The sequence below is a fragment of the Lepisma saccharinum genome, chromosome 6 (assembly GCF_977018435.1).
Source record: "Lepisma saccharinum chromosome 6, izLepSacc3.1, whole genome shotgun sequence".
Classification (NCBI taxonomy): Eukaryota; Metazoa; Arthropoda; class Insecta; order Zygentoma; family Lepismatidae; genus Lepisma; species Lepisma saccharinum.
Genome location: NC_139234.1, coordinates 9,952,454 through 9,975,096, shown reverse-complemented (window position 1 = coordinate 9,975,096; position 22,643 = coordinate 9,952,454). Strand labels below are relative to the sequence as shown.

The window sequence follows — 22,643 nt, the reverse complement described above, 5'->3', positions numbered from 1 at the left end:
GGGGCAGAGCCCCCAAATAATTTTGCTTAAGAGGATCTAATGTATTATTTTGCTTCTCTTGTAAAGTTTACTCTGAATTGTGCCACATGAACTTAACTTTAAATACAAAGTTGAAATGTTCTAGACCATCAACTTTAGGGGGCTGGACTGGACTTCGGGGGGACTATGACCAGAGACAGCAAAACACATGACATATTACTATATACTAAGTATATAATTATGAGTATTGTTAACATTTTTACAAAAAAGAGTTTCAAAAGAAGATGTGCATGAACTAGGGCAGTCTATGGGACGTTCGGGCTACAAATGGCTCTCACATGACATTCAGAACGAGATCATTGATATATTAAGGAGATCTGTTTTGCGCTCCGTAGTAGCAGATATTAAAAGTCGGGAATATTTTGCTATTATGGTTGACGAAATTTGTGACATATCCATCCCTGAACAATTAACATTTTGCATTCGAACTGTAAATGAAAATGTTAATATTTTTGAGGAATTCATGGTCTTTTACGAGATACCGATCACCGAGGCCAAAACTTAAAAAAGGGAGGGAGTGAGTCATTCATTAATTTATTTCAGTGAGCAGAGCCCCCCCCCCCAATAATTTTGACAAGTCGGCGCCCCTGCATACCGGTTAAATGAATTGATAGATTTAGTTTATTTTACTTCGCTTTTCTGCTACTTTTGGGTAATCGCGAAGGTGAGAATGTCTGGTGGTACGAAAGAGACAACCACCAACATGTAGGGGCGACACAACACGAACCCTACAAAGGATTATACTGGCTGCGTGTCCTGACGCCAGAGCCTCGCTAGTGAACATTTTGGGACTACAGAGTTCCTGTATCGCGCGCGGATTCTCCCTCTCGAGCCAGTCTCATCTTCAGCTGTCGGACTAATATCTTTCATTCCAGCCTGTCGCCTCTCTACATTCGATGGTAATCGCTAGAGCATGAGTCATGCGGGAGATTTGCTCTCTTATCTTCACGCACGTGAGTCATAAACTTTAGGAAAGGCTAAACAATGCCTTGCCTTCAGTAACATCTCAGCGTATTGGTAATTAAGAAATTATTCTGTTCCTGTGATTACAGTTCAGGGGCGTATTCAGCATTTGAACATGAAGGGTACTGGACATAGTCCTTAATATATTGTATTGGAAAGTTGAAACTCGTCAAGTGCAGAAACACTTCATATGAGTAACCTTTCTTAAAATTTAGCAATCTGACTTAATTTTCAAAATGAGATGCATCTGCTTTTATATACAGGGTGTTTCAGGGCGACCCAGACACTACATTTTTCTCGAGAACGGGAGATCGTATCAAGTTGAAACAAAAAAATGCACCACTAAGTTGGGCCCAAAGAATCCCTAGTAAGTATTTGCAACAGCCCGAAAGCCACCCTTTGGGGTTTTAGTGGGGGGGGGGGGCACATGCAGCGTTCGTGCGATTTTCAAATGGGAAGGGTATGTTTGGAATGCAGATTCGGAAAAGCGGGGAAAAAAGACGATTGTCATATGAAACATTTGTCTGTACCACCTACCGTTTTCCGTGTAGAAAATGGTTTTGCAAAAAAAGGGAAGGTGAGCCAAATCGAGTATACCGAGCTTAACAATTAAGAAAAGTGCAGCACCATAACAGTTTCGGAAAGTGCAGGACACAAGTTTTCCAACGATATGCCACATGATGACTGCGGGACTAAAAAAGGACGAAACCACGTGACCCAAAAAAGGGGGTCTAAAGTTAGGGAAGAACTCGAAAATTTCAAATGGCAAAGGGGGGTCGAGTAATACCTCTTTGTTAAGCTCGGTATACTCGATTTGGCTCACCTTCCTTTTTTTGTACGACTTGCATTTTGTTACAAACATGTTGATCGTTTATCTGCGTATTGTGTTGTGGTGAAAAGCACGCCTGTTAGTGAGGCTTCAAACCGAAGCGACACGCGACAGCAGTGCTTCGTACCGAAGTGACAAGCGACACAGGCCCATTTAGTCTATAAATAAGCATATACCGCTCATGGGAAATAAGTCTCAGGCGGCACAATACACGCCATTGGAAATCTGAGCGACACGTGCAGCTTGTCGTGTCGCTTCGGTTCGAAAAATTTCATTGATCACTGAGGATTCACTTTTAAGTGGCACAGAGATTACACACCGAAGCGACAAGCAACAGCCCCTTTACTCTAAAGGAAACATTCACCTTGCATACGAGTACAACAGACCGAGGCAACACGATGCATGATACTGAGAAAACAACAGTCCAGTCCAAGCGACACGTGCATTTTCTCGTGGTGAATTGGTTCGAAGGGAAGCTTTCAGACTGCAGCGATACGTGTCTCTTGGAAACCAACATTCAAAAATAAACAACACCTTCCGAATTAAAGAGACACAACAAATTGCAGGTGTCGCTTGTCGCTCGGACTGAGCCGTTTTATGAATACCGTGCATTGTGTTGCCCCGGCCTGTTATTTGCGCAACAGGCAAATAACCCGGTGAATCTGCATTGGCAACAACGGGGACTGGCCTAAACCAAAAGTTCCGGGGGGACCGGGCAAGACCTCACCAATGTTTATGTTTACATTTTTAACATGGTCTATATATAGACCTACAGCACAACATTGTGACTTATGAGGAAAAATTTTTCAAATTAAGATTGAATAGTATATCTGAAAGAAAGATACATAATGATTATGAATTAGAGTTGTGTGCACCTGAAATATATTTTTCAAAACAAAATAATTAATTACGGATAATGATGTAATAGACGATAATACTTTAAAAACTGTCATGGTTGTTTTATTTCCTTATTGCATGGTAGCTGAAATCGATGGTAATTTCTCCATCAACCTTTTTGCAGTGTAATCATATAATAACATCAACAATTAAAAATGCATGTACAAATAAAAATGAAACGAAATGTAAATGTATTGTGAGCTATACTCTTACTTCCCGTTGCGTTAGTAATTTTGAGTATCATTAGAAGTTCGAAATGCAATACTAACCGTTTAGCTCCTCCCACTAAAGGAAAAGGTTATGATAAAGAAAGGGAGAGAGAGTCTGTTGCTTCTTATGTTGTTTTAACCATGCCCTCACCACATTTTAGGTGCTATTTAAAAAAAATATATAAGAAAAGGATTCGCCTGTCACAATCATAAAATCATCGGAAAACCATTCGTCACTTATATGGAATTCGAAGATTAGAAAAGAAATTGTAAATGTTGCTTCTTTTTTATCACACATATACAAACGATAACGACAATTAATTGTAATTCATGTGACGTTGTATCACACATTATCTACGGAGAATGATTAAACTTAATTAATCATTAAGTTGCTACAGTTGTTAAGAAATATACTTCTATGTATATTACCGTAATTCTCAAACCCTCCCACACTGTGGGGCAAGCTTTGGGCTCCGGCTATGGGACGGGCGCAGGTTCGAGCCTTCTGGGGGAAGTGTATCAACTTGTTCTCCGGGTATTTAGGCCTGTGTGTGGGACCGGTGGCCACCTACGAATGTGTAGCGTAACCGGCTCATAGAAAACCTACAACAACGTCGTGCTGGCCACACGTCACCTAGTAACTGGTCTCCCACCTATTTGATTTCCTTTGCAATAAAATCATACACGCTCCACTGTGGGCTATCGTGTTTGAGCCTGGGCGTAAAATCCTTTACTTGAATTCTCCAACACTAAAACTTCTTATGTGCGAGGGAAGATCAAAAAGTAATTATTCTTTTAGTAAAATCAGAAATATGACAACTGGTGATATATTGTTGTAGACGAGTTCTTAGCCTATATTACTTCTGTGTTAATAATTGCCGGCATAAATTTAGAGGTGAAAACAACATTTGAGAGAGTTAAATGTTTCAAGAAGTGAGTCGTGATTTGAAGAAATAGTTTGATATTATCTGCCTTGATATCAAATTTGATGAAATTGTGTTCGTACCTACATGTTGTACTTGTGTAACAAATTTTTAGTTAAAAAAGAAACGGCCAATTGAAATAATATGTAACCCTGTTTTTGATTCACTCAAGTATCTGCATTTTATAAATTAAAATCTGCGACGAGGATGTACTCGTAAATGCACCACCATAAGACCTATATACATATGTGAGTAGCACCACACACACGTACAACATTTCATTACATTTTAGCAAGAACCGAGTCGCAGAATATCATCAATCTATTTGTTCATATCTAGCCTCGCTTCTTAAAACATTTAACAGTCTTTAAACCTGACAGTTTACTTTTGGCAACTACACCAACCTGTGACAGCTCCCCGACTCCTGCACATTCTACTCTATTCCCCGAGATTACCCACTAAAGGAATTGATGATTTGGAGAAAGATGGCTTACTAATGTTTACTGTATTTGCTCTATCAAGGAGGGGTTGCAAAAAGTTACTCTGCCCCCCCCCCCCTTCCTCCTTGAGATACTCTGGGGGACCAGAAAATGCTTTACATCCTCAAAGTCGACGCTTCTGCTTTGATTTGATAGTTATCATAATGAAACAATTTGAATGGACTTCTAAGGGGTGTCACAACATTACTAAAATCTAAAAGAAGACAGGTAATATATTTTCATCAATTTCAACACTGAATATAATACATAACTATTAGTATAAGAAATATGTTTATTTTAGTGTTGCGAATAGTACATGCTTTATACAACACTGGAAATACATAAAAGACAATAAGAGAAATAATGTACAATTATTTACGTAGTGTAACATTTAAACCAGATCCCAAATTAATTGGCATGAATTAATATTTACAAAAATTTCAAAACACACACAGAGCTAAAAAGATTGATGGCCTAATACATTGAATAATATACAATATAAGTTTTCATTAGACATATTACGATTATAATTTTGTACCAACTTACTGACTAGTGCTACAAGTTTGGTTTCTGACATTGTATTTTGAAACTTTATAAGCTATACGAGATAAAATGATTTTGTTAAATGAACCAGTTAAAATCTTCTCTATAAAATTCGAACACATTTCTGTTTTTGTTCTTCTAGGTTTTTTAAAAAATTTAAAGTGTTGTAGAGATTGTCACAATCATAAATAAACATGAAACATTTTAAAAAGGTAATACAGTGGACTCTTTTTTAATTCGGACTCTAAGGGGCTACGAAAAAATTTCGAATTATCCAAAATTCGAATTAACCAGGATATAATAAAAAAACACCAATGAAATAACACAGTTTATTAAACATAAAACTGCATTAATACGCAAACAGTACCTTACAACTGCTATGTTTTATCCATATCTCCATCCAGGAACAGTACACTTATTGGAATATTCGCATCACGTGATTGTTTTTCATTCTTTTTCATTCCTCTTTCTACCTCTCTAAGCACTTCAACTTTCTTGTCTAATGTTAAGCTACTGTACCGACCACGTTTCGACATTGTGACTCCACTAAAACACACAGACAAATGGCCCCTTCTGTCCGGCTATCCGCTCCCATCTCAACTTGTTTCTGAGAGGGTGAAGGTCACATTCCTACAAACAAAAGCTCTGGGGATTCCCGCTGCCCTCTCTTATCTGCCGTCAGCACATCTGTTAACCATAAAAACAACCTTTTCAAGAAGAAAAGGGGGGACGATTTATCTCTTGGAATTTATTATGTAGCAACCACTTTGGTCTTTCTTGGTTAAATTATTGGAAACCTGACTTCGAATTATCCAAATGTAACCTTCAAAATTCGAATTAAGTAGTCACTTTTAACATTGTTTTAGATATGGGGTTTCAAGGGGAATGTGCTTTTGTTCGAATTATCCAATAATTCGATTTATCCAAGTTCGAATTAAAGAGAGCGCACTGTATAAAAATATTTTTAAAACGTTCTTGGCACAGTTTCTCTTGTGTAAGGATGTCGATTTGTGGAGTGTGGGAACCAAACTTCGCAAGCATGTTGTAGAGATGTGCGAATAAGTGTTGTACAGACAAAGATAAACATGTTCAAGTTACCTGTACTTCTCCATTTTCTAATCAAGTTTCCCAACATAATGCACTACCATGTTAATGCAATAGGTTTACATAAATTAGAAATTCTAATTTAACAAGTAGAAACATTTTAGTATAAAAATATAATCAAAATGAACATTAAAATCGTGGATATTGGAAAAGAACAGAAGGGGAATAGCTTAATTCTCATACATGTAATAGTAGGTACGTCACTGACGCAGTCTTTCTTCCGCAGGCAGAAGCTGATGAAGATGATGACAATGATGCTCCTTACAGATACGTGTACTCGATGCATGTTGAGGAGGAAAGGTACATGGACATATTCTTTCTGGAGGTGAGTGTTTGTTTTTCATTACAATTAAAATTAAATGCTCATTATACTTAGAATGAAAAGCATTGATAAGAAGCACTCTGACACAAGCGAAGGGGAAGCGACGGGACAAAAAACAAATGACTGTCCACTTTAGTTGGAGTATTTGCCGGGAACTTCTCGTGGTTGAGCTGTAACAACAAACATTCAAATAAATATCAGATTTGTTTATAATTAAGACTACAAAAATTTGGGACAATTTCCCCATGTGCTTTCGGACGTGGATTTCCCCACGGGGAAGCTGATGGGACTTTCTTGCTAATACCTATTCCCCATAATTTTAACCACCGTTGTCCCCTGATGGAGTTGGGGATGTTCCGAGTTCGCTCATGCACAACTCTGGATATTGATGTGGATGAAATGGTAGCTATTAGACACTTTCACGAGCCACAATAGCAGGGAACTTAAATGAATTAACAGAAAGCAACACAAGACATTTAGATACTTCGAAATGAAGCAATTGAACGGAAATCGGGCGAAAAAGTTATTAAAAATAGAAATAACTAGTAAGGTATATGCGGGCAAGGGATACAAGATTAGTTTGGAGCAAGGTAGTCATAATTAATTGTAAGTAAGAATTCTTACAACTTACAATGGAAATAAGCGTTGCGCACTAAAATAAGGTATGTACAGCGCTACTAAAACTTAACATCTGTCGTTGGTAAGTCTTGGAGTTTGGACCACATTTCGCACCTCGTGAGACAGGAAGGAAATGGAAGAAAATCCTGCGTTCTACAAGATGAAGATGTCTGCAGCCCGAACAAGGAAGATGGACAGCACAGGCAGATTAAGAAAGAACAACTCATCTGACAATTATGGCAATGCTACCCAGTTGCCAAAAAATCAAAATGAAGTCCAGGAGACCTGCCTCCCAGTCAGAATGAGCATAATAAATAGCCCAACATATTCAGATGGCAAACGGCAACACCAACCCAGAGGAAGCTAGATGGATGAAGAAACTGACCCAACAACTTCAGATGGGATGTTGAAGAACGACCCATAACCATAGCAACGCCACCAACAATTTGCAGCAACAACAGCAGCAGTACAATGAAGATACTAGCGACTGCAACACAGGGAGAGGGAATATCCTGATCCAACTTCTGAAGAAGAAATGAAGTAATAGCCATTCACCTTCCCAAGAAGCCATTTCGAGTAAGTAGCCAACCTACCCGGACGTCATCACCAGCGAAAACAAACAACACTTTTTAGTCCCTTGCGGAAACAGTAGAGGATTGTAGAAAACGTTCCACCTCTTGCAGCATTTGTATATGACATTCCCAATCACTGCATCTTCCCATCCAGTGTAGCGACAGCAGTACAAGAAGAGCCTACAGTACGACTAATTAAAGATGGACGACTCGAGATCTAGCTTAGTAGCTGCACTGTCTATGACAAGTGAAACGATCGCTGTAAACAGAAGAAGATTGAATACGCCATTGAGATGCCGCGAAGGGAAACGCCTGTCAAAGTCCTCATACTCAAGCTGCCTATCGATACGCCGCCAGAGGACATCAGCTGCACTTGAAGAACATTTTGATGTCCTTGAAGTCAACCAAATGACCAAGAGGGATGCCACAGCGGCAGGGTGCCAATGCCGCTGTTCTTGGTGGCACTGGGAAAAGGGGAGAACACCAGCGACATATACAGCCAGAAGTTTCTACTCTGTAGTCGAGCCCTACTGATCTCCTGCGGTCCTACATCGCCACCGTTCCTTTCCTCGATGTGTTAAGTGCACGGGCAGAAACTTAACATCTTCATGCAGCAAGCAAGATCGGCAGCTTCCTGCTAAGTGCTGCAATTGCGAAGAGAAGCATCCAGCGAAACCATCGCGACTGTCACATGTTCCTGGCTCTTCACAGAATAAACCCCCCAGCCTATCTCCAGAGTCTGCTGAGGGGAGGTAGGAGAATCTGCGACAGCGCCCGCCAGAAGACAACACCACTACCTACACCTCAGCAGCGAAGCTCAGAAAAGAGCAAGCTCACCCTCCACGTCTTGAGAAAAAAGGGAAAAGAAGACGATGAAACCATCCAATGGCTAACCCAGAAACTCCATAATGGTCGCATTCTCGAACATGTCAGGCGCGAGAGATGCAAATTTCAGCAGACCCAGGATATAGCTTCCAAGATGCACATCATGATGGAGACCCCCCTAAATAACATCATTACTGATGGATACTTCTAATCAGCAACCATTCTCCAACTCAGATTCCAGCATCAGCGGCGGCGCCAGGATTAATCACCTAGGGGTGCTGAGGGGGTGCGGAATGAAATTTAGGGGGTGCGACGTTGAAAATATAGAAAACATAAAATATGCATGCATGTTCTTGTCCCTAAATCAAAAAATTATCAACATTTAGTAGGCATCGATGATAATATGCTAGTGAAACTGAAGACTACTAGCGACTTGCTTCATTTTTGCCTGATTTTAGCACAACAACGACGTTTGCAAATTAGAAAACAACAGCTTGTTCAAGGGAGGCCAATGGCATGTATGGAGGACTAGAGGATTTTTTTTTCATAGAGAGGCAAGCAAGGCAAAGCATTTTTCCACGGAGAGGAATATCCCCCCTCCTAATAGCGTTGCTAACTCTCTCTAAAAAAAATCTTCAGTTACCATGTTCCTGCAACGATCTTATAATAATTAACATAAATGACTGTGACTGAAATGCGGTGGCTCAGTCGGTAACGCGTCTGACTACTATGCTAAAGGTCCCGGGTTCGATCCCGACCGGTTCAAATCCGGGAACTTTTCTAACGATGGAAGCGGCCCCGGCGCCCACCCAGCGTCGAATAACATGGGTACCTGGGGGAAACCCTGGGGGGTAAAGGCGGTCAGGGGCGTGATGCTGATCACATCACCCCCTCTCACGACCGGATCAAGAAAGTGTGGGGCGTTACCCCCACACCCCCTATACGCCTTCATGGCGTGGTGCTATGCACAGGGGAGCACTTTACCTTTACCTGACTGAAATGTACACTTTAGATTGACATCAATTGTTTTAAGTCCACTTGATAGAGTAATCGGGACTAGGCCTACAGTATAAAATGGGATCCCAACCACTATGTGCCTCCACCGGGTATCGAACCCGGGATCCCTTGATTACAAGGCTCAAGCAGTTGAGGTACGAAATTCAGTTCCCCCCTGTCGCCGCCCCTGTCCAGCATGGAAAATGAAGTGCCTCATCGACGCAGCTACACGAGCCAGGCCGTGGAGCAGATGCCAATGGAGCACAGCACAACACAACAACGATTTGGCCCTTAAAAGAACCATAAAATCCTCTAAGGACCACCAACTAGGACCAGACTTCATGCTACAAAGGAAGAAGTCCCCAGCCATATGACTACAATCAGCACGCCATTACCAGGGACAACACAAATAGAAGTCAGGGCAACGACACTTCTAACGCCAATAGCCAGATACCGAGAAAAAGAGAGAGAGAGAGAGAGAGAGAAAAGAAACTCTGCAGCTGCCAGACATAGCTAAATGATACGTATCTTGGTAATCACCAAATTACTATAGAAATATATTCTATGCACAATTTAATTTTCCAATACTGTGTGGTACCTAGTGCACTTTAGTACATGTTAATTTTCAAAGTTACTGCACCTATGCTGGTAAGTTGTAATGTTTCATTGTTTTCTCCTTCCAGGTGGAGCAAGTGCGAGAATGGATAGACCATATAAAATCGAGCACGCTTCAGATGAGGAAGCTACAGAGCACTATTCTCTCCTCGCCTAGACCAGATGACAGTAAGGAAAACTATTATTTGAGAAGGAGCGGGTCTACTTGGGCACAGCAAATTTTCTCCCACAAAGCCTAGAATTAGTTCAAACCTACATATGCATCGTCTTATGTACACACACAGTACTGTGAACAGGAATTTACCTGCCCCCCTGTAGGCAGGTGACTAGCGTATTACACTGCAAATTAAGATTCCTGGTTTTGAATCCCGAGTACAGTATTTCCCAAGCATTGTCGAAATATATCTAATAGCATGAAGGTGCCACGTGAAACAAAAAGATAAAAACAGGAAATCATTTTCGAGAATCCCTTCGTTTGAGTCCTCAATAATATTATGGCCTTAGGCATATGTTACAGAAACCTGGAGATATTTGAGGAGGTTTATTGTATGCAGGCTGTTCTTTCTTTCACTGGCGTGGTATGAAAAACTTAGCATTGATTTTCGGTCAATTATAATTATCCTCCTATTTTTATATAAAACTATGAAGGTAATAAAATTTGAAGTAACTGTATTTTTGCAAGTCATTATAACTTTTCATTTAGTTTTAGTAAGTTTTAGTTTTGTTAATTACTGTATAACCAAGAAGCTTTTATATGTTCAGGTCGATTGATGGAGATTATAATTGTACTTGTGTGTAATACTAGATGGCAATATTGACGATAAAAATATATATTTTTTCTCTTGTTGTTGACAACCATAAAATGAATGAACTAAATGAATTGAGGCTAACATTTGGGTTCAAGATTTTGCAAAAACCGAAGTAAAAATTCCTTCCATGCGAGAGGTAAAGACAAGTGACTGTAAAAGCAACACAATCTAGTTACTAGTTACTTGATGTTGATGATGATTTAGTTTATTTAACCCACATTTCTACCACTTCTGAGTACTTGCGACGATACTAAAGCTAAAGCCATGAAAACAGTCCAGTCAATGTCTCGCCCTCACATAAAGCGTTGCCAATAAGCAACAATTTCAACCGGCGAAATAACCGCATACATACTACAACGTTAGAAGTGTCGACTGAGCAGCTTAGAAAAAGTGTGGCAACCCTGGAGGACCAAGGGTGTGGAGGAGGCAAGGGGAAGCTCCGACCTTGACTGGACTGTTTTCGTGGAGAGAGCAATAGTTACTTGAAAATATAACTTAGTTACAGCTATTATTGCAAAAAATAATAAATAAATAATTGGGTTACAATAACTCGTTACTTCTGAACACTAATAAGCAGATCAATGGACGATATTCAATTTGAATGTCATCACACAGTGCACAGAGGGAAAATGCATGAATACGGATGGCGGACATGTTATAGAAAGTGCATAAGAAGTCTTCTTACATAAAAAAATTTGCTATATTTTATACGTACACATTCCTCATATGATCATGATAATCATATCTTGAATCATTTCGGCAAAGACCGCAGGATCTGATCTGTTTGCCGGAAAATATGACAGTGAGCGTGGTTTTGTGCAATGAATTGTGGTGGAAGTTGTTCGCCGAATATCATCCATTGTTGTGTCAAATAAAAAAAATGCACAATAATTGCCACGTTGCTAAGTTATACAAGTCAACTGCTTGAAGTGAGCTAGATTAAGACAATTTACTAATGTTCATTCACATTTTTTTGCAGAAGTAAAGCTTGAATTGGATGACCAGATGGATGACGTCAAAAATACTGGCAATAAAATACGAGTAAGACTGAGAGGTTAGTAGAACATTTCATTTATATGCAAATATTTTCAAAAATGTATGTTTTGGAAAATGCTGAAATCTGCAAGTAACAAGAAATGTCCATAGGTTTTATATGAAGTATTAAGAGTAGATCAGGGCAAAATGTAAGTTGTAGTAAACTATATTGTACATTGAAGATGTTTTTTGACGTCCCCCCATTTTCTTTCGAATTCTCGCTTTGACGAGGATATACTCTTTGCCCTTAAAATATTATTACAATATTCGATGATCTATATGGTTAGGCAATAAATGTATATAACACTCTTAATTTCCTTGCTTGTAGCCATGGAGGTTTATATAAAGAAAGAGGAGGAGCAGGGGACTATGTCTGCAGAGTACAGGATCCGAAAGACCCAGCATATCATCCTCTCAAGGTCATTTGTGGATGCCCTAACTGAATACAATTCGGTTCAGGCAGATTACAGAGACAAGTGCAAGGACAGAATACGTCGGCAACTCATCATTGGTAAGTGAATAAAAATTCGTCCACCTAAAGCGTTGAGTTTATAAAAAAATCTCTGATGTATTCCCTTGAGTCACCATTCGTGGCTGCTCGAGGGTCACACAACAATTGCTTTTTCATTTAACTTCTCAAGTTGTTTTTTTTTTTACTTCATATGCACACAATATTGCTTCATCTAATATTCCTCTCTGGTGGTATTACCATGCCTTAACTTCTTCCAGTATACCCTCCAGGGCAACCTACCCCATATTATGAATTTTGGTATTTCATATTTAATGATTGCATTATCCAATATCATTTCTCAGTTCTACCTGTCTACTTTATCCATCCTCATGTATTTTTCATCTGTTCGATTGCTTCCTCTATTCAGGTTGATATGTAAGAAAGTTTAAGCGGAATATTAAGTTGTGAGCTTATTGGTGATATGTTGATTACTATGATTATAATTGTCATTGTACAATAATAATTACTATTAGTTAATAGAAAAAACATTTTTTTTAATAATGTATTATTATTTTTGTAATATTCCTGTAAACATTCTTCTACTTTATCCACCAGATGAGTGAACATCTAGCATAACTGTTTTCATTGTTTTTTTTTACATTTCATGCAGCTGAAATGCATAATTATTATATTATGTCACTAACATTCACACACTAAAGTTAAGAAAAATTTTAGTCATAAAGTCTATGTTGTGTGACTTCTCTTATAAAAAAACTCAATTTTTTGGAATTTTGAAAACTCTTTGAATCAAATGGTAGAACATGGAAATATAACCTGATTCCTGTATTTTACATTATTTTTTTCGATGTAATGCAGTTTTTACTTTGGTTATTCTGTTTGAATACAAACTAACTAAACTCTATTTCTGTTATTAACAATAATTTCTTCTTTTCTGTAACTTGAAATGAATAATGCTAATTTTCAAGAGGGTGATGCCCATGGTCATCCACACAATTACTTGCATCAAATGAAGATCAAACTCGGAGACAAAATTGTCTTACATGCGAAAATGTAACTGTCAATTTGGTTACTGTTACTTGGAAAATAAATGTTTTACTGCTACTCATTCAAAAAGCAACTAGTTACAGTTATCATTAGTCAAAAAATGGTGACTGCCAGTTTTAACTGCATTACAAGTAGCCTATAGTTTGTTATTCTCAAGGACTGGACGGTAGAGTGGAAAATCTGAAGGTTAATGAATGTGTAATAATGGTGCTAACCGTGTTGCATTTCAGCGAAAAAGGACACGACTGATGATGAACTGGAAGACATGCTGGAGAAAGGAAATCCAGCTATATTTGTTGGTGATGTAAGTAGCTATATGATGAATATCTACTGATATCACATGTGCAAATGATTCAAATAATTGAAGATTAAGTTATATGTATAATAAGGAATTGCATAAGTAGTAAGTCTAGATAAGTTTCAATCAATGTTGGATGAGGATGGGCTCTAACCCAGTATGGAATAGTCTTATCCGACCCTCTCCCCACGTAACTATAATTCGTGAGAAGTTTTCAAATGCATTTATGCTAAGGCAAGGATCATATACAGGAAGAGAGAAGACAGCAGAGATATGAAGAACGAGAAGCAGAATTCGATAGGAAATGTTTGAAAGATAGGTAATAAGAGGTAAAAAGAAACACAACGAACATTTGAATTGAATCCTAAGAGATTCGATTTGATTCGATTTGGTTTATATTACGTCCGTTGTCTACCACTTTTGAATAATCATGACACCAGGGATGAATGACAAAAAGGAAAGAGGGAGAGAAAGTGGAAAAAAGAAACAGCTTAGTTAAAAAAAGAAAGAAGCAGAAGAAGAAAAAATGGAGAAAGAGTCTATAAGTAAGAAAGAAAGAGGAAGATCGAAAGAATGATGTACTCAAACGGAGGGTGAAGAATGGAAGATAATCCAAGGGAAAGATAAAGAAACAACAGAAAGAAAAAGAAATAAAGAAACGAGGGAGGTAAGAAAGAAAGAGGACAAAGGAGGATCGAAAGAAAGTTAAGGGTGAGGAAGAAAGGGAAAATGTAGGTCACTAGCAACAATAGTAAGTTGTGGTATTTGGGTTAAGTGTTACAATTAATTTCTACGGTATTTACCTGTACACAATATGATTGTTTAAGTATTGACTTAATTCCTCATATAGGAAAGGAAAATAAGAAGCTATATCGAAATTGTATAGAAAAATATTTTAGAACTTGGGTAAAGAAGATACGACGCAATGCACACTGGAGTCATACTAATTGGGACCATGTTAAAAAGTACATTTAATTATCTATATAATTTTTAAAGTATTTTAGTATCAAATCTTTTGCCTTCATTAATAATCATAGAATCTGATTATGGTTCTGCCTTGTGTAATGCTATCCTTTAATCATTCCTCTACAGACCTCTTGCTATTTCCTATAAAATGTCATCTCCCTCTCGTATTTAATCAAAATAAACTTAGTTAATGTTACTCCAGAGGGCTGCATTATCCTCCAAGATATTCTTCGAAGGTTTGTTAAGATTTCATGATTGATGAGAAAGTTCGAGGAAAACTGACTGCCAATTATTAAATAAACCATTTTTAGACTTGAATACACTCCGCAGCCTGCTAGAAGTAAAGACATGGGTTGTAGAACGAACTTCTAAATATGAAATCTGCTACATAGTAGTGTCTCCTCAATAACGTCGTCTTCTGGTAATCAGTAAGCAGAACAGTCGAAGACAAATATAGAATAATAGACGACATAGAGGTGGAAATTTAGTCTAAATCTTTTGAGAGTAAAAAAAGGAAAAAATGCACAGGTCGGTTATGTCCATGGAGTTCTAGACAAAGGGTCCCGGGTTCAGAACCCGGTGGAGGCACATTGCATGGTGCAGGCCCATAGCTAGGGAGTCTGAACCAACAAAGTCAGAATATGCGGCGGAGAATTTTACACTTGGTAGAGGTAAGTGGGGAGAGGGAAAGCATACAAGGTGTTACTCGACCCTTTCTCCTATTGAAGATTTTTCAAGTGCCGGCCTCTGTGGTGGAGTGATTAGTACAGCTATCTACGACGCCAGGGGTCCCATGTTCGAATCCCGGGCTGGGCTTGGTTGTTCTTTGTGAGGTTCCCTTCATCAATTTCATGATTTCATCACTCATCATCATTTTTGCCATTAGCCAAAAAGTGGCAGAAATGCAAAGCAAGATAAACCTAATTACTAGGAAGACAAATTTATGGTAAATAAAAACTGAGGAGAGCGGTAAATAAAATGTTAGATCAGTGGTATATACCAGCGGTGAAAAAAAAAAATTGGCACACACTTTTTCATTATGAGAGGAAACAACATACAAAAGAGCTATAAATTGATAAACTAGTTCATTTTTATATATACACATACACAAGTACTTAGCTGTCCAACCAAAAATAAAACATCAACACGAAATCACGCCATTTCTAAATTGCATATCTCAAGTGATTTATTCATTGTATGTATTTAAAGGATATCCTTTCTGTCTAACAAATAAAATAATCACTACTGCACATACACAAACACATGTTGAAAATCACATGATGATAAACAAAATTCATTCATGACTGAACACAAATGACACCATTGTTTCCCTTGATGTGCGGGAACAGACTAAACTTATCGCTGCTACAGCTAGCAAGTTCAATGAAACTGGAAGTTGAGTAGACATTCGGGGGAAGAAAGAAATGCAGCTTGACAGGGAACGAAGTTTTCTAACCGAGATTATATGCATGGGAAATCCCAATTTGTAGCGTCTTCCTGGTGTGATCGAAGCTAAAACGTTCTTCAGCTGCAAGTGTTAGGAAACTTTAGGCAAACGTTTCGTTACAAATCGACAGTTTGCGCACACAACTTCGATTGTCGGTTTATGTGTGATTTCTACTTAATTTGATGATATTTCACGGTTATTTCGCGAAAAAGCGTTCATTTCGTGGAAAAGCACACATTTCGCATTGCTTCGCGAACAAAACTCATGCATATTTCATCATTGGGGGTGTTGTTACGTGCAGAATGTTCAAAATTGCATCTTTTTTCACATTTCGCGATTTCGCGCATCGCGAAAATTCAATGTCCCTACTAATTACATTCAAGACTTTCAAGTGAAATTGACCCCTACGTACTTCCTTTGGGGGTCACCACGTGAAAATGGATCTCAGCTTTCAACTCGGTTCATGACATTCCCTTTCGATTTATCAGGTTGATACGAAGTTAAGACATAATATATTATTTATTTTCATTATTATTATTATTATTATTATTATTATTATTATTATTATTATTATTATTATTATTATTAACCCTTTCTATCTTCTTTTACTTGTCCTGCATTCTGGTAACACATTGCAGGAATTTCCCGTTTCCCAAAGTACGCGTAGTACCTTAATTCTTCAGGCACTGAGACATAACTGAAATAATCTTAAATAGGCTGAACTTTTTTAAAATCAGAAATGCAAACTACGAATGTTTAAATATAACCTATATATTTTTTTAATGAATTTTTCTTTGTTTCCTCGTTTCAAAACTTGTAGCATGTACTTACTACATATCACAAACCAGAAGGAAATATCGAAGGACGCACGTAAAATGTCGGTTCTTGGTAGTGGCCAAGCAGGAAGGGGGCGCCAAAATATCTAACTACCGGGCTGACACGGTGGTTCTGAGCCCCCATATAAACTGCAAGTCCAGTCCCGATTAGCCTATCTGTTCATAAAGTGGACTTAAAAGGAACCCCCTAGGTTTTCTGCAAATGATCGAAAGCACGACACATAACAGACAAAGCATCTTTGCTGTGTTTCATATGTGCATGGCAGAAATACCGTTTAATGTTCTGTGCGTATTGTAATGAATGGTATCCTATACTTGGCTAGCATCTTGGAATAAATATTTGATACACTCTTTTCTTTTCTCTTCTGTCTGTCTCTCTCTCTCTCTCTCTCTCTCATTTTTTTCTCTATCGCCTTCTCGAGAAAAGAAAAAAAGTGGAAAGAGAGTGGGGGGTCCACATCAACAAAATTCATTTAAAGAACATCCCTGTTAAATGAAAGGTTAAGAAGAGCTGTTCTCAATAATTTTCTTCTCTTTTATTCCAGATTATATTCGAGACACAAGAAGCAAGGCAGGCTCTTGCAGATATCGAGACAAGACATGATCAGATCATCAAGTTAGAAAAGTCAGTACGAGAATTGAGAGATATGTTCGTGGAGATGGCAACGTTGGTTGAAAATCAGGTATATGTGCTATTATTATTGCTCTATTTCATGTGTTCGATTTTTAACCTTTAATTCTCGTTTTGAAGTTAATGTCTTACAAATATGTACAGTCACCGGCAATATAAACGGGACACTTAGATCCTGAAATACTCGTCAGGGCAACAGTGTTTTTTTTCCTTATTGAAATATTTATTAATATTTTAATTAATTAGGTAATTACGTGTATAAAAATATGTATATGTTCGTATATGTTCCATGTATAAAAACCATGGGGAAAAAACTCTGTTCTTTCTTCGTGTTTCGATCGTTCAAGGAAAAGGCGGACAGTTTAGCTGTTAATGATTAAAAAATTATGAAAGAAGGGCCGTTGGCAACAGACGCCAACCAAACATATATAAACTCACAGATGAGAGTGGGGGAGGTCGGCTGTTGGAACTGAGACTTGGAAGGGAGAGGCTGTTTTTGCTTCGGTCGGCTAGGACCGGGACAGATCTCCCGCAACGGATACTGTAAGAGATTGGATTGCCTGGCAAGCTAGTGCCTTGGTGTCCAATTTACAGGTAAAAGGTAGTTTGTACTGGATGTTATTTGGAAGTAATTACGGTGCGCCGGACAGCCTAGTGCCTTATCACCGTGGAGTGTTGAGAAATGTACACGTCGGGCGACCTCGCGCCTGTTAAGACGTTTCTTGGAGTAACGCGAGTCTATCTTGTGACAAACGAACTCCCGATGTAATTCATGAAATGTAAAGCATCCAGGTACAAACAATAGAGATTTCCAACATCAAAATTAGAGTTTGGCCCGATAATTAGAGAAATGAACGTTCGGATACGACTTGTATATATATTTAAATTTACGTTAATTAAACTTTAGAAAATACCCAAAATTTCGGTACTTTTAATTTCACAGTTGCTGGACAAGGTAATTTATCACCCTAATCAAAAAAGGTTTCGCAAAGGTTATTCCTTGTCTCTTGTAGTTAATTATATAATTATGTTGACTTGTAGCAACCCACGTGCATTGTCGTACAAAGAAAGATACCCCTAGACAAATCAGAGTCGAGTACGGAGTGCACCGAACCTTGAGTGCGGAGGTAAAGTGGGGGAAGGGGGGGCAGGCAAGTAACAACACACAACGCCTTGCAGGGAAGCCAGCGTTTCAGGATCTAGGTGTCCAATTTTTATTGCCTGTGACTGTACATTACTCGAACAGTAGGATACTTTTAGCGTTAACTTTTTTAATACTTTCACAAAAGTTTGTGAAACACCAGTAAAGATGATATCAGAGAGAAATTCCTAATTTAACCAAGTTGTGAACAAAAAAATTGATCTGAGAACAGAATGTCCAGTCTTTCCAACGGTTCGCCTTGTATATACATAAGAGCATACCAGCTACTTAATGCAATGTTTTGTGTCAGCTGACGTCTTCTTATTCCGCCACTTCTTTCTCCAATTAACCATTCGTTTTTAGGTTCCTTTCACACCAAAGCAATCAGCTATCTCCAAGGCTGAAGTAAACTTCTTCGCACTTAACAATTTCCACTTCAAGGTCTCCATAACATTATTTGTAAGGCTTCTTGCCAGATTTTCTTCATTCTTGTTAATGTCCATGTTTCTATATCGCAAAATATTACACTTCACACAAAATTTAGTATTTATTCGTTAGCCTTTAGTATTTTCAGTTCTTTGTTCCAAGTTCCACGGAAAACACGTCTACTCCTCTTAAAGGTTTCACCCTCTTTTGCTATTCTCACTTTATTTTCCCGTCTGCAGACCAGACATATCTTAAAAAACTTCCATCAGGATCGTGGGACTTTTTCCAGGTAGGCAATCAAATCAGTGTTCCCATCTCCAATCACTGTTTGAATTTGAATTTTGAATTTGAATCATGAATTACTAATTATCTGCCCATTATAATAATTAATTAAATATATTGCAATTGAAATAAGTAACATGTATAAAAATTACATATAATACTCATCTATCCATGGGGGTGGGGTGTGTGTCTCTATCCCATTGTAGAAGTGTACTCTGTCCTTCTTACCTGTTTTCATCATCTGGGTTTATTTTGATGATGCCGGTGTATCGTTGACTGTTTAACAATGTGTGTGTTGTGTTTGGTTTTTACATAAGAATGGGGAAATATTAAAATAAAACTGTAATAATTTCAATAGTCAGTCATTATGATTAACACTAATTGTCATTGCTGAGCAATGGCAATATGTGACATAAAGAAGCTACAATCAATCAAGAAAAACTTCCATAGGACTTATACTCTTTATTATTTTACAGGGCGAGATCATAGACCGCATAGAAACACACGTCCTGAAAACAGTTGACTACATACAAGAGGCGAAGGAGGAGACAAAGAAGGCTGTCAGATACCAGAGCAAGTTTAGAAGGGTAAGAACAATATTGTTGCAACATAACACCACGTAACTACTACAGTCCAGTCGGTGGGGTATTTTACTGCCACACGGATGATCAGGACTTGATTTATAAGCTGGGTGATCTCGGATAGTAACTTTTTCTGTTGATGTCTCTTGTTTACTGGCTCTAGGGTTCACCCAGTCTCGTTAATGAGTACCTGGGATTAAAGGCAGCCTATGTATGGTGCTGTTCATGTCATGTTAACGAGTGTCGAAGATATACATATATTTCCAATTTTATGTCACTCATCTGCCACTTTTGGCCCATTCCAACGATGGGGGTGAATGATAATTAGATGAAATTGATGAATACGCTTTCAGATTGGACCAAGGTGGGATTCGAACTCTGAGACCTTTGCTGAGTTGACAGGTCAACATCCTCGGCCATCTGAGCCAGAATTGAGAACAAGAATGCATAGCGTGCTACTTCCATAATCTGTGTATATTATTATTATTAGTTGTCAATATTACGGACTAATTATTATGGTTAGCTATATACGTAATATTCACTTTGAAGAAATTACACAACTACAAACAAATATTGCACGTGTAATACAATATATTAGGTCAGTCAAAAAGTAAATGCAATCATTTTTTTTTATTTTTCACAGCAACAATAGAACACTTACAATGATATCATTTTCCAACATAGTTCCCCTGCACTTCAATACACTTGGTCTAACGTTCCACAAGCTTTCCGATACCCTGAGAAAGAAAGGTTTTCGGTTGAGCAGCAAGCCACGTATGCACCGCTTCCTTCACCTGTTGATCTGTGTCGAATCGACGGACTCTTAAAGCATCTTTAAGTGGACCGAACCGATGATAACCCGACGGGGCGAGATTGGGACTGTATGCAGGATGCTCTAACACCTCGAAGCCCAGATTCTGAAGAGTTTGAGAGGTGTTGGTGGCGGTATGGGGACGCGCGTTGTCATGCAACAATAGAATGCCTTCCGACAATCGACCTCGTCGTTTGCTTCGAATTGCAGGCTTCAACTTGTTCGAAAGCATATCACTGCATCGTTCACTGTTTATTGTTGTCCCCTTTCCCACATAATGTTCCATAATTACCCATTCTGAGTCCGAAAAAAGTGTGAGCATCACTTTTCATGCAGTGTTTTGACGCTTGACTTTTTTTTTCACTCGAGATTCAGGGTGTTTCCATTCCATGCTCGGGCGTTTGCTCTCAGGTTCGAAGTGATGGATCCATGTTTCATCTCCGGTGATGATTCGTTTCAAAAAAGGCTTCACCTTCGTTAGCATGTCTGTCCAATAATTGCTGACAGATTCTCACACGATTTCGCTTGTTCTCGTCAGTGAGTTCTTTAGGGACCCATCTCGCACAGACTTTATGAAAGTTGAGCCTGTTATGGATAATTTCATATGCAGAACCATGACTAACGTGCATACGGTTTGCCACTTCATCAACAGTCACTCGTCGGTTATTCAGAACCAGCTCACGGACTTGCTCAATGTTGTCATCAGTAGTGGATGTGGCTGGACGATCTGCTCTTTCCTCGCCCTTCCCTCTTGTTCGACCGCTTTTGAACTTTTCAATCCACTGGTAAACACTTCGCAGCGGTAAAACATTGTCACCGTATTGTGCTGAAAGTCTTCTATGGATTTCAGCTCCTGGTACACCTTCAGACCACAAAAAACGGATTACAGAACGCTGTTCTTCTGTGGTGCACACAGACAGTGGCGCAGCCATGTTTACTTGGCAACACTGCAGAGCGAACTGAAGTGATGACGCTGTAACCTGCCACAGGCGAAGACAACGATACTAGCTATCGGCTTGTGAGCGCAGAAAGCTGTACAGCCAACCTACGGAAGAAAACAAAATCATTGCATTTACTTTTTGACTAACCTAATATATTCTGCATAGATGTAACTACAAATCAGTGCCAACACGAAAAAGTTACAAGTTGTAAGAAGGAATATTTTGCTAGGATATGCATTTTATTTTGCAACTAAAAGGAAATCCATTTCTCACATGTTTATTCATACACTTGTCGGAGTTATTAGCACAGACAGCACACCATGTTGCCGGGGATCCCCTGGTTCGAATCCTGGTCTCAGCATGGGTGTTCTTTGTGAGTGTCCCTTCATCAACTTCATCATATCATCACTCATCATCATCTTCGCGATTAGCCTAAAGTAGTAGAAAAGTGAGGTGAAATAAAGCATAAACTTTCTCTTGACAACAAGGACGCTAATGCAATACAGTAAAATACATTGTTGGAAATGTGTTTATATGAACATTTTCATAGTTGTCACTGTACTTACCTCGTATGAGAACTGATCACTTGAATATATCTCTCTTTACAGAAAAAGATAATGCTGATCGTCATAATTCTGATCGTGATCTTGGTGCTCATTCTGATCCTTTACTTCAGCCTAGCACCAGCTGGATCAAGTTCTTCATCCAGCTCAAGTTCTGATGCAACTAAATCACCCCCTCAGCCCCCCCAGGGTCAGCGGGAGAGTTTTATTCCACAGAGAGACATGCCACAGATGCCACAGAAGCCACAGACTAACAACACGGAAGACAGTGTGTAGGAATCGAATATTACAAGATGATGCTCAGTGTGGATGACTGAAAGAATGAAGAAGAAAGTGCTATTGTAGAAGTTTCCTGTGGAAAGAGAGTGCATATGAAGGAGTGAATTTACCCAGACAATTGTATTTTCACATGTAAAACAGTAACGG

The 22,643-nt window shown here is 38.7% G+C and overlaps 1 protein-coding gene across 1 annotated transcript in view; it reads left to right on the top strand.

Annotated features, from left to right (window-relative positions):
* Nucleotides 1-22,643, top strand: part of LOC145988553 (syntaxin-1A-like) — a 34,523-nt gene extending 11,880 nt beyond the window's left edge. Inside the window, exons 2-9 of the mRNA XM_083123486.1 lie at nt 6,213-6,311; nt 10,003-10,102; nt 11,723-11,797; nt 12,107-12,289; nt 13,525-13,598; nt 17,387-17,524; nt 19,798-19,908; nt 22,263-22,643. Of these exons, the coding sequence (XP_082979612.1) occupies nt 6,213-6,311; nt 10,003-10,102; nt 11,723-11,797; nt 12,107-12,289; nt 13,525-13,598; nt 17,387-17,524; nt 19,798-19,908; nt 22,263-22,493 (1,011 nt within the window). The 3' untranslated portion in view covers nt 22,494-22,643. The remainder of the gene's footprint in view (nt 1-6,212; nt 6,312-10,002; nt 10,103-11,722; nt 11,798-12,106; nt 12,290-13,524; nt 13,599-17,386; nt 17,525-19,797; nt 19,909-22,262) is intronic.